This window comes from Tiliqua scincoides, chromosome 7 (genome assembly GCF_035046505.1).
Source record: "Tiliqua scincoides isolate rTilSci1 chromosome 7, rTilSci1.hap2, whole genome shotgun sequence".
NCBI lineage: Eukaryota > Metazoa > Chordata > Lepidosauria > Squamata > Scincidae > Tiliqua > Tiliqua scincoides.
In genome coordinates, this window is record NC_089827.1 from 5,392,192 (window position 1) to 5,404,864 (window position 12,673).

Genomic DNA, 12,673 nt, shown 5'->3' on the forward strand with positions numbered 1-12,673 from the left:
TGTTCCTCTGAGCTCATGCAGAGTTCCTTTTCCTTTCCACTGAGCAAGTGTAGAATGCTTCCCTGCCAGAATTGAGGGGGACTTATAGGACAGTGTTACTTTTCAGTATGTCTGTTCCTACATACCTTTCTATAAATTAAATACTGCTTCCTGTTTCCCTAATTGCAAGCATAAAATGGCATATGGGAGAATATAGACTCCTCCTCCTCTCAAATCCAATCCTGTTTTTCCCCAACTTCCATCTCACACTTCATATAACTTGAAAACCATCACCACATCTCTCCAGCTAACCTGCTGTGGGCAGGCTCTGCACATTCATTCTGCATAGGGCTTTCCTCATGCAAGAGTACAGTGCAGGAGAGGACACAGTTTGTTGCATCAGGGTTTAAAAGACTAGTGAACATAGTCTTGTGCTACACAAAGGCTTGGTATTTACTCCAGTGTTTGTGATGTCCTATGTCAGTGATGCTTTTCCTGGAAGAAAGGGGTTGCAAACTCCTAGCAGTCCTTAGTCATCTGGCAGTCTGGATTATTCCCTTTGCTCACTTGAATAATTTGTTTTGAGTACCTAACAGATGCAATGCCTGAACCAGCTTCCATTTAACTGGCAAACCAAGGCAGCTTGCTTGTGTCTTGGCAGAGCAAATGCTAAAAGTACTGTCACTGGTTTGTTTCAAGCTTAACATATGTCAGTTGCCTTGTATGGGTTCTTTAAATCACTCTGTATACCAGCTGTGGAAACACTCCTATTTTACATCATGAGCCATTGCTCATGATGGACATCTTCTGGAAACTTCTCTAGCATGGACTAGTTTTTAAAAGCTCTCCACTGGTGATGACTACCTGTACATTGCCACGATGATGAAATTGTAGTCAAGAATCAACTCAGCTGTGTGACAGAAGCACACACCATTTGACAGTTTCGGTTTAGACAGAAGAGATCTATTTTACCCTTTAAACAGGGAATCGTTTGTGAGTTCCTCTTTTCATAAAAAAGAGAGCTCTCTTCATAAGAGGTCTCCTGTTTCACTGCCGGCATTGTTAAGTTATTGACAGGTGCAGGTTTCCTCCTTGATGAACTGCCGTTCTTCAATAACTACCTTAAAATACCCCCTTCGTTTTTGTAATTGGCATTGCTATAAAATGCTTCTACCTGTCAAAAGGTTGATTTTTTTAAAAAAATTAAGCATACCCTGCCACATTGGGTGAGGACTGAAGATGAGAATTTGGCTTGATAAGTGTTTAGTCGAGTAAGAGCTTTAACCTAGCTTGTATTAATGGATTTTGAAGCTTTAAAATTGGATCCCAGATCTTATGGGAGCTACTTGGGAGTGGACTTCAATTATTCTCAGCACTTCACTCAGGTTTTCAGTTTCTTTGTAGCTGTTATGTCTTTTCAAATACAGAAATTATTCAGCCGCTTCTATTGTAAATAAGATTCCTTTCAGAATGTTTAAGTTTGTCATGCATAAAGGTTTTCAAGAAGGCAGGTGCATTGTGAAGAATATGAGAGAGTTTGAAAAAGGAAAAAACATTTTGCTGTGCATATCGTTTTAAAGAATGAATTCATAAGAAACATTTCTGTACTGCGACTTCTGAAGCATCTCTTACTTCTACCGAGGAGTGTCAAGTTGAGAAACAAAGTTGAGGAGAGAGGGATGCTCTGCAGCTAGTACACTCATGGATATTACCAAGTTTTTACATTGATTTATTGTAAGTGATGCTTTCTTGGAGATGTCTGAACTTAGAACATCTACTACTTTCCTATATGGTGTTATTCATTCTTCTGAACAAGTGATCTTGTTAGGCTCATAGCTTTCCCTGGAGAGCCAAGTGGTAGTGGTGACCAGGAGGGCATTTGCCCAGCTTTGGCTGGTGCACCAGCTGCAGCAGTACTTGAGTTGATCAAACCTGACCATGGTAGTCCATGCCTTGGTGACTTCAAGACTGGATTACAGTAACATGCTCTACTTAAGCCTGCCCTTGAAGACGGTCGAAAGCTGCAATTAGTGCGGAATGTGGTGGCCCAGGTAGGTTACATTACAGGCTACGTTATGGGTTACAAGCCATGATGTGTATGTGCAACCTCCTGATTCTAGAAACGGGCTATGTCAGAATGCCAGAGGAAAGGGAGGGCACCAGGATGCAGGTCTCTTGTTATCTGGTGTGCTCCCTGGGGCATTTGGTGGGCCATTGTGAGATACAGGAAGCTGGATTAGATGGGCCTATAGCCTGATCCAGCAGGGCTGTTCTTATGTTCTTACTAGAGCTAGGCAATTTGTTCTGTTGGATCGCTTCTTCAGCTACTGACTTTCCATTCATTTTTGGGGCCAATTCAAGGTGCTGGTATTGGCCTTTAAAACCATTTGGATCCAGGCTGTCTGACCAGGACCGCCTTCTCCCTTACTTTCCAACCTGCCCTCTTAGCTCATCAGAGGGGCTTTCCTTCAAGTACTACCTTTTATCCCAGAGCGGGCCTTCTCTGTAGTGGTACTACAACTATGGAATTCCCTTCCAGGGAACGAAGAACTTCCCCCTCCCTCATGGCCTTTCAGTGAAGGCTCAAAACACTTTTGTTCTGTCTTGCGTTTGTGTGATGTTGGTCCCTGTGTCTCTGTAGAAGTGCTTTGGTTTAAATAGTTGCCCTCTTCCAAGTTGTTGTTGCCCTTTTTTTGTTACCCAATTTTTTAAAAAAATTGTTTACTATATTATACCTTTGAAAACTTGAATTATGAGTCATCTTGAGCATTTGTCCTGGCAAAGGAAAAATGGGATACACATCTTTTAAATAAATAATAATAAAACAATAACTTATTGTTGCATTTCAAATGGTAGTTCTACCCACGTGTTCTTCTTGACTTGGTTGCTCTTCCAAGGTGAGGTGGACCGGTGTTAGTTGTATGCCAAAACACATTATGGTTCCATGTACGGGTGAGGCTGTGTTTTAAACTGCCTATTTTTGTGTTTGTCTGCCAACATAGAAGTTTTCTGTTGTTCTTATCTCCTTAGGATAACTACACCTTTGCTCAGCCTGGGATTCAGAAGAAAGTGAAAATGTTGGAAGAACTTGTTAGCCGGATCGATGGTGAGTCTTAAAAAAGCGAAATGAGACTCTAAATGCGGCTGGGTGGAAAGTGTTTAGCTAAAAGCTTTGTGAGCTGCCAAGCCAGTATCGATACAGCGATCTGCCCTGACCGTAATGGAGCCTTTCACAGGCAAAGTGTCGTCCTCAATCAGCTGGTGGCAGCGTGGCCTTTGCAAGCTCACTGCAGTGTATCACTTAAAGGAAAGCCACCAGAGCATGAGCCACTCTCATTACTTTTTATTAAAGCAATGTAATCAAAATTCAATGCCAATCTCTCTGCTGCAAAGTAATGGCTCTGTACAAAAGGCAGCCAGCATTCATTTTGCATTAGACTCAATGATGGTAGTAATTCGGGAGAGACCAGTGCTTGTTTATAGTTGTCCTTTGGCACTCTGTGTTGTGCCTTGGTGTATCATTTTGCTATCAGGATAGTCTGAATAATTTCTCTGTGGAATCCAATTAATTACCAACTTTGGAAATAACATCTTTTAATATTAGAGATAAATCACTGTGGTTGGAAGGGTAACTTTAGATTATGCGTTGCAGACTTTTTTCTTTTCTTCAGAACCACTTTGAAACGTTTTCCACCTTCATCCCTTAAAACAATTCCCATCGTGAAATGCTGACTGTCATATTGCTTGAATGGAGTTTAATTAAATGAAATTCGAGAGATAGTCCTAACCCATTCCAAACACATTCTCTGGATAGTTCGTTTAAATTAACGAACAGAGTGATGTCGAGCGGAACTAAGCATATATTTGTGACACTGTCAGTTAGGGTGTGCATGTCAAAGAAATGCCATCGCACAAATAGCTTAATACTGGATAAGCTTCTTGAGAAGATGGAATCCAGCTCTTCATTATGTGCACTTACCAGCAAATTTTATGTTTGCTTGCCTGTGTTTAACCTTCTCAATAGTTGATATTGACATTGAATGTTAACCTTTGAGAATATAATCAGTTAATTACTGATTATGAAATCGGAGTGCAAAGTATTCAATAGGCCCAGTTGTTTATAAGGCCAGAAGGAACTTCATTGCATGTAAAATAATTCCTAGTAAGAAAGAAATTCCATTTTTTAAAGAGCATTGGCATTGATATAATTCCTCAGTGGCTGTAACTCAATTTATACAAAAAAGATGAATGTTTTATGTTTTTGGAGTAGTATATATACTTCTTGTCTATCCTCTATTTCATATGGGATCTTTTGTAGAGATGGACTTGTGAGGGAACCTTCTGTTGTGGCTAGATGGCTCATCCCTGGTACTAAGTACAGTGGTGCCTCGCATAACGAAATTAATCCGTTCCGCGAGTCCTTTCGTTATGCGAGTTTTTCGTTTTGCGAAGCGCATTTTCCCATAGGAATGCATTGAAATTTAATTAATGTGTTGCTATGGGCAAGAAAAGTCAGAACAAAGTCAAATTTGGTTTACAGTGTTTATTAAGTGCTCTTTAAAGGCATACATACTGTACTGAGGATTTCAAAAACGGGGGGGGGATGCTGAGTGGGGAGCTTGAAGGCTGTAATCCTGTGCACACTTTCCTGGGAGTAAGCACAATGGGACTTACTTCTGAGGAGACACGCACAGGATTGTGCTCTAAGCTGGGGAGGACAGAGCAGCTGCACTCAATTGCTTGCTTTTGCCGTGATCATGGGGGGAAACGTGAAAGAAATGGGGCAGTGAGAGGGTGAATGAGCAATGGGGGGGATGCTGAGTGGGGAGTTTGAAGGCTGTAATCCTGTGCAAACCTTCCTGGGAGCAAGCACAATGGAACTTACTTACATAAAGATCCTCCCCTTACTAGGGTGGACGGGATCATAAACTGACATGAAGATTCCGCCCCTTACTAGGGTAAACGGGATCATAAATTGACATGAAGATCCGCCCCTTAAGTCAAACCAAAACAAAACAAAAAAAATTCGTCGTGCAAAGCACGGGTCATAAAAATTCGTTGTGCGAGTTACCAAACTTCGCAAAACAGTTTCGTTCTGCGAGTTTTTCGCTGCGCGGGGCATTCGTTATGTGAGGTACCACTGTAGGTCTTCCTGTTGTTCTTGCACCCTGCTGAGAGGGTGATGGGATGGTTACTCAGTGTGGCTTCTTGATTGAATGTGACCCTGAGTTGGTGAGGACAGCTGGGGTTGAGAACCTTCTTTTGTGTTGCTAACAACTTGTTTAGTCCAAGTCAGGAAGCTCCTAGAAGGTGGCTTTTGTTTCCAGGGCCAAATGTGCAGCACAAGCAAGGTGTAGTCACCCATGAAAGTTCCCAAGAAGCAGGCAAAGTTTCTTCCAAGCCAGCCTAATGGAGGGTGAGGTAATTGAACCAACAATGAAAAATGTGGCCTTCCTCTTGGCTTGTTGATCCAAGGTTTCTCTCTTGTTTCTGGGTCTCTATGTTGTGTTTCCAAGTCTCCGTTTCTCAGTCTCTGTTGGGCACTCGCCCAAACATTTCTCTCCGATATGGGGGTGAGTCCTATTGTAACATTTGCTGGCCACTTCATTTGATTTATATTTTATCACCAATACATATTACTTGTATACTTAATGCACACGTGTTGGTTGGTAAAATGCTATTGGAAACAATTCCATATGTGTGTTTTTCATATGTTTCTCTCCCACTTCAGCATTGTTCTTACACTTCCACCCTTTCACAACATTTTCTCTTGGAGATTGGGAACTGGCAAATTCTAAAGAAATTGCTTAGAGATGTTGTTGGAAGTTCTGAAGTTGCTCAGTTCTTGATTTCCAAATAATGTAAGTCAGGTCCGAACTTTGATACAATAAATACCTGCTCTGGGCGTTTGTTGTTGCAGCTTCCCCCCCCCAGTTGTATACTGTGGAGGACCACATACATAGTATAATATATGCAGGATCTTCAGAATAATCTGTTCATCTCATCTTCTAAGGGAATTGTTTTCCAAATCTGTGGATTAAGCTTTCAGTTTCAAAGGATTTGTGATTTTACAATATTTATAAGAAATATGATTGAAGTAATTCAGTAAAGCTGTTTAAATTGTATACCAAGCTTTATAAGAGAAAACAATTTTAATTGCTTTTTGTAGGTGCGTTCAAAGTTGCTTGATCAAGAGACACTCAATTTTATAGCATGAGATCCAGTTTCAGTGTCTTGCATAAAATAGCAAGCCTTTTTCCAAAGCTTGTACTATGTGCAATCTTTCAGTTTGTATTAAGGTGTTCAGTGCCTTGTTGATGAGAGAGTAAAAATTTGCGTCTTTAATTGACAAGTGTTCTAGAGAAATAGAGTATAAACTAAAATTATTTGAGTTTGTAAGTATATTGAAATGTATGTGGTAGAATCATATGTTAAATCAAAGTGGGACATTGGGAGAACAGTGTACAGTAAATCAGGAAATCTTAATTTTTCCCTGATAGTAACAACCTGAACTTTCAAGGATAGCAATGCATGTAGGATTAACTTGTAGACCTGCATAATCAGAGGAGGTCAAATTACACTGATTTACAATGACCACATATATCACCTGGATTATCATTTCAACTTTTTCTTGATTCAGGTTTTAAGTGACCTTTGTAGTTACAAAAGCCTATTTTGCCCCTTTTAACTGCACCTAATAGCTGTCAGGTTCTTGTTACCATTAATTTTGTGCAGTACAAATGAGGAAGATTCTGTGGTGAGAGTACTCTTCTTCCAGGGTTACCTGGTTTTCCTAGTCAGCATGCCAGATGGGAAAGCAAGTTTGACCTCCATCACATGCAGATGTGTGGGGTGAAGTAGTTATCTGTAACCAAGGCTGAAGACCACTTAAACAGGGCTCATCCAATAGTATATTGATGATGAATCCAAGGGCTTGAAGTTGTGATGGGAAGGCATGTAAAAGAAAACTTTTATACACCAAAGGTGGTAAATTTTAAACTTGGGTTGGCGTTCTGAATTGGGGAAAGAATTCAATAGAAAAGATGCAAATTTGTCCATTTGAAATAGTCTGTTAGATTTTATTTTAGTTTAGTTTAGAAGAGGGTATAGTTTTTATTAAACACTATTTCTCTTCTGGTTTTCTAGTTAAGAATGAAGTATGGACTGATTATGCTAATTGTTGGCACCAAAACACAGTGCATTTTGCATAAACATGTTGTTTAATAAACTTGCACACACGCATAAATCTGTGGTATAAAATGTGTATGTGTGGCTTGCGTTTTTAATGGAAAGGCCTGTTTCAGCAACAATTTCAATAGGGTAATGTAAGTTTTAAAAGTGCTGAGAAGGCTGTTAAAACAAATTCACATTTTTTTCATTTCGATACCCGAACTATTATTTCTTGAAGGTTTAGCATAATTTTATTATCGTAAGCTGCTGTATAAGTATTTCATGGGGGAAAAAAATTGAAGTCTGAAAGATGGCAATAATTACGTCTGCCGAGTCATTCATTACCTCTGCAGACTTACCACCAGTGAAATGGAAAATTTAAATTTAGAATTATTGCCAGTCAAATTACCTTTATCAGTAAAATAACATCTGCTCACATTACTTATAAAAGTGGGAATGAATCTTTTCCGTCTGTGCATTTTTTCTTTGTCTATGTGTATATGTTAGAAAAGAAATTACACATAAAGCACTTAGTTCTCCATTTTTCAACATGTTGTGGGTGAGGGGAGGCCCGTGGGGAAATTTAGTGTGCTGAATGCAATTTTTTTAAAAAAATCCTAGCGTTGAGATGTCTCCAACTTGTTGCTTTCCATTACTTTCAAAGCCTGTTCTTGTCTAGATATGTAATTGCTATGGAAGTAAGTATTGGAGTTGCTGCTCTTGAGTAAATGCTTTAATTAGCTAGAAATAACATTTAAATTCAAAGTGATCTAGTAAATTTATCAATGTACAACATTTGTGCTTGCATATGACACTTCCTTAAGCTAGTTAAATGTTTATTCTTAACCAGGGATGTGCAGTGCGTGGGGAGGCATGTGAAGCAGAGCAGGTGAGGAGTCCTTTGAAAAGAGCTGCTGCCATATGACGTGCTCAGGCACTCTACCTCCTGCCCACCCTGAGCCTCTTACTGGTGTTTGCTGTCTGGAGTCCCAACCTAGAAGTACCTGGCACTGACATCATCACCAGTTACTTCTGGTGGAACTTCCAGTAGGTGGACCATTTGAAGTGGTACAGTGGGGAATAAACATTGAGAAATGCTGGTCTACATAATTCTTATAGAAATACAAGTGATTTCCACTCAGTTGAGTTAGGGTCAATGAATCACTAACCTGTTTTAAGTTGTTGTTGGCAACCTTCAGTCTTGAAAGACTCTGGTATCGCGCTCTGAATGGTGGTTCTGGAACAGCGTCTAGTGTGGCTGAAAAGGCCGATTCGGGAGTGACAATCCCTTCCACACCGGGAGCAAGTGCAGTCTGTCCCTGGTCTGTCTCCCTGGCTATGGGCCTTCCTTCTTTGCCTCTTTGCCTCAGACTGTTGGCCAAGTGTCTCTTAAAGTGTTTTAAGTACTAGCCACGATATTCAAAAACAATTCCTTCACACTGTCTTTATTATCCTTGCATAATATCTTTGTCCTTGTGATGTCATTGATATGTCCCATTGTTTCATTACTTATTTTAGGTGGCAAAATCTGTGTAAAAGATTGGACTGTGTGTGTGTTCTGTTTGTGATTAAAGTTCCTGTTTTTTTAAAATTGTTTCAGAGCAAGTGCACAGACACTTAGAGCAACATGAAGTGAAATACCTGCAGTTTGCTTTCCGTTGGATGAATAACTTGCTGATGAGAGAAGTTCCCCTGCGGTGTACCATAAGGCTTTGGGACACTTACCAGGTGAACTACTGCTTTGTGCTTATGTGCTACCACTCAGATTTGTCCCAGGCACCTACACTTAAGTAAGAAAGTGAACCAACAGGTCTCTGTTGAGCTACTAAGTGCCTGGCATGTTTTGACGCTTAGGGGTCAGAATACTTAACATCAAAGGTGCAAAATGTATGCCTATATTAAGTAGCAGACGGACTTGACTTTCAAAGATTTACTGAGTACTCATAAGTTTCCATTGGTTGTTGTGAACAAGTGCTTGGGAATGTTGTCTCAATATATGGTAACTTTAGTGACACCATCTGTAAGTACAGAATAATTCATGTTCTGGACATGCTAAAGCTTCCTATCTTTTGTGAACACTCGCACCAGTTTGCTGATGGTAAGGTGATTGAGTAGTAAAAAGATAGCTGTGATGCTGTAGTTGTAGTTCCAGATGGGAATTGGATTAAGACCTGGAAGATCCAGGTTCAAATCCCCGCTCAGACATGAAGCTTCCAGGGTGACCTTGGTCCAGTCTGTCTCTCTCTCTCTCTCCCTCTCTCTCCTTCTCACAACAACCCTGTGAGGTGGGGGGACGAAAGGAGGGGAGGTGGTATAAAAATATGAAAAATAAATAAATGTTCAAAATGGACATGGGGCTTCTAAACAATTAACAAGTGCTAAAGCATAGCACTTGGTACATGTCTGAGCGGCTAGCCTAGGTTATTACAATTTCATATCCAATTTGTTAAATATCAAACTGTCCTATCCAGTTAGTCAGTATAAATTTCTTGCTAGCTGCTTGTTTGAAGATACGTAGGCTTGATTTCATATAACCTATTAAAGACATAGCAAGCATGGGCATAACTTAATGTCGCAATAAATGTAATTCTCCAATTAAGAGAGCTGGAAAAAGTTGTAATAATTTAAGGCTGATGAAAAGTAGTTCAGTGCTTTAAAAGGTGAGCTCTGGAATAGAAACCTTTCTCTTAAAATGGGCAGTTGCAACATCAGCAGCTAATGGTATGGAAAATGTAGTTTATAAACGTATATTTAAATATAATTATACTCAACAAGTGTGCATTTCTGTGCTCCTGAATAATCACTTCCATTAATCCAAAGATCAGCCCAAAATATATCAATAAGGATGTCCCTCTATTTTCTTTTGTTGGTGGTGATTTGTAAAGTTCCAATAATTATATATTTTTTTCCTCTTTCCCCACCTGCTTATGGCCTCAATCAATGGGTTTGGGTGTGTGTACATGAACTCTGTACATGTACATGTACATGTTAGAATTCTGAAAACTGTCAGTGTTGGAAATCAGAGAATGACTGGATATTGTCAACTCGGAGCAAGGAAGTGGGAGTGAAGTAGAACATTCCAGGTGGCAAAGCGTATTTAAAGGAATGATTTACTGCTGCAGTTACTGCTGAAGTTTTCAACCAGTGTACCACGGCACATTGCTGTGCCGTGAATTATTTGCAGGTGTGCTGCAGAAGTTTGGGTTAGGGTCACTTATTAGTAGGGCCGCTGGGGGATGTGGGCCTCTGGCAGCAATGTGGTGTGTCTTGACAATTTTAGCACCCTCTCTGTGTGTCATGAGATGAAAAGGGTTGGAAATCACTGAGTTATTCAGTTCTTACCCTCTTGCTCAGTATCTAGTAGAACCAGGCAGGTCTGCGACTTTCTGGTCTTCTCTGCACACAGTGAACCCAAAAAAGGACTTCATTTTCCGTGAACTTCTATCCTGCTAGCCCCTTTGCTTGTGTCTCATCTGAATCAATCCTCTTTGTACATTATTGCACATTTAACTAAAGTAAAAATGGTTAGTAATAACCGATGGCTCCTTTAAAGACAGCGTACTTTAAATGTAGATTTCACTTGATTGGCACACTACAGCCTGGAATGAAGAGTCTCTAATCTCAAAATCAATTTCAAAGGGATTCATTGTGTAAAGTTTTTGTGTTCAAGCAATGATCCTAATGACTGAAAAATTCCCATCCTTCTATTCCAGAACCTAGTTCTGTTTTCTAGCAACATAGTATTTTATTTGGCATAAATATCTTAGCCCAGCAGGAAGAGAATGAAGGTGATTTATTTTGGGTTTGCATTTCATCAGCAGAATAACAGGTTTGGGGCTTATAGTTTATCCTTGCCTTCCTCAAGTATTCTGGTGATTTTGATTGTATTGTTCAAAACTTCATTCCATCTTGTCTGGCTCACATTTTCCCCCTAGATGACTCATGACAGCTTCAATTTAAAAGAGCTAAAGTACTCATGGCTTCCTACCTCAATCTTTTCACTCCCCCCCTTTCTGTAATTTGCAACTGCACAACAAACCTATCTATGACTGAAGTCATCTTGACTGTTGCATTGCATTTGTTGCGTCTTAGCACTGCTCTTTTTCTCCCTATCAGTTCTCATGCTTCTATGTTCTGTTTCTGCCAGAATGTAAAGTAACCTTTCAAGTTTGACCTTTTCCCCATTTACTTTGGAAGATTTAATTTGGTCACCCTTAATTCCCCTTCAATCAGGCAAGGAAGTGCAAAGTATAGGATAATTTTGCACATGCAAATTGATTTTTCAGAAGTGACTCGTGTATCACTCCATGTCTGATTTTTCTGCAGCTAGATACCTGGGTCATCTTGTCATGTGAATGGGTTCATCCGTTTGAATTGCTTCTTTCCCAAACTTGGTTCTGCACCTGTGAAGTACAGGTGTCTACAGGAACATTCTGTACATATAGGACATTTATGCATTAGCCAGGTTTTGTATGTTACACGGAAATGCCAGGGAGGGTCAAGTGAACTGTTCTTCCTCTTTTCACACTTAAGGTGCAATCCTAACCAACTTTCCAGCACTGAGGTAAGGGCAATGCAGTTCCAAGGTAAGGAAACAAACATTCCCTTACCTTGAGGAGGCTTCTGTGACTGCTCCCCTATCCCAGGATGCAGCACACGCCCCATTGGCACAGCTATGCCAGTGCTGGAAATTTGGTCAGGATTTGGGCCTCAGTAATGTAATGTATGCACCTCTAACATGGGAGAACATTGCATCATAATAAGAAAAAGGTGTACAGGTTGAGTATCCTTTATCCAGACAGTTTGGGATGGGGTTTGGATTTGGGAGTAATCGCTTAAATATAACGAGAAATGCTTCCTATTGCTCTTTTCATTGATACCATATGTCCTCTTTGACATTTTTCAACAATGTCTGTATGGGTGCACACCACAGAGCAGAGAATAGCACATACAACATGTACCTGCACTGTATAAGAGAATGAGCACAAGACCTTCTAGTGTTCACACTGCAGAAAGTTAAAAAAAGTCTTGGAAAAAATGTCTGGATTTCAGAATAGTTTGGATTTTGGATGTCTGGTTAAGGGGTAATCTGCTTGCTCAAGCTTCTTTGGCAGAATGTTAGAGTTTCAGCAACTGTTACCCTGCACATGCCCGATCTCATCTGATCTGGGAAGCTAAGCAGGGTCAGGCCTGGTTAGTACTTGGATGGGAGACTGCCTGGGAATACCTGGTGCTGTAGGCTTATACCATAGTCTTTCGAGACTGAAGGTTGCCAACCAACCAGAGTTTCTGGATGCTGGTCTCCTAGGAGCAGGGCAATGCATTCTGGGAAGGCACAAGAGTGTGATGCTTTGAGAAAGATGGACTGCAACTTAAGTGTGAAGACGTATTTGTGACACATTGTGATGGAATGCTAGCACAGTGCTAGTGTGTGTAATACAATCATGTTATTGCTATATAGCAGGGGTTCTCAAAGTGTGTGTCATGATGCCTTGGGGCATATGGGCACACTCACAGGAGCACT

The 12,673-nt window shown here is 40.4% G+C and overlaps 1 protein-coding gene and 1 pseudogene across 1 annotated transcript in view; both read left to right on the plus strand.

Annotated features, from left to right (window-relative positions):
* Nucleotides 1–12,673, plus strand: part of TBC1D22A (TBC1 domain family member 22A) — a 98,520-nt gene that overhangs the window by 58,312 nt on the left and 27,535 nt on the right. Inside the window, exons 10-11 of the mRNA XM_066634138.1 lie at nucleotides 3,010–3,085; nucleotides 8,750–8,877. Of these exons, the coding sequence (XP_066490235.1) occupies nucleotides 3,010–3,085; nucleotides 8,750–8,877 (204 nt within the window). The remainder of the gene's footprint in view (nucleotides 1–3,009; nucleotides 3,086–8,749; nucleotides 8,878–12,673) is intronic.
* Nucleotides 12,275–12,391, plus strand: LOC136658211 (5S ribosomal RNA; annotated as a pseudogene).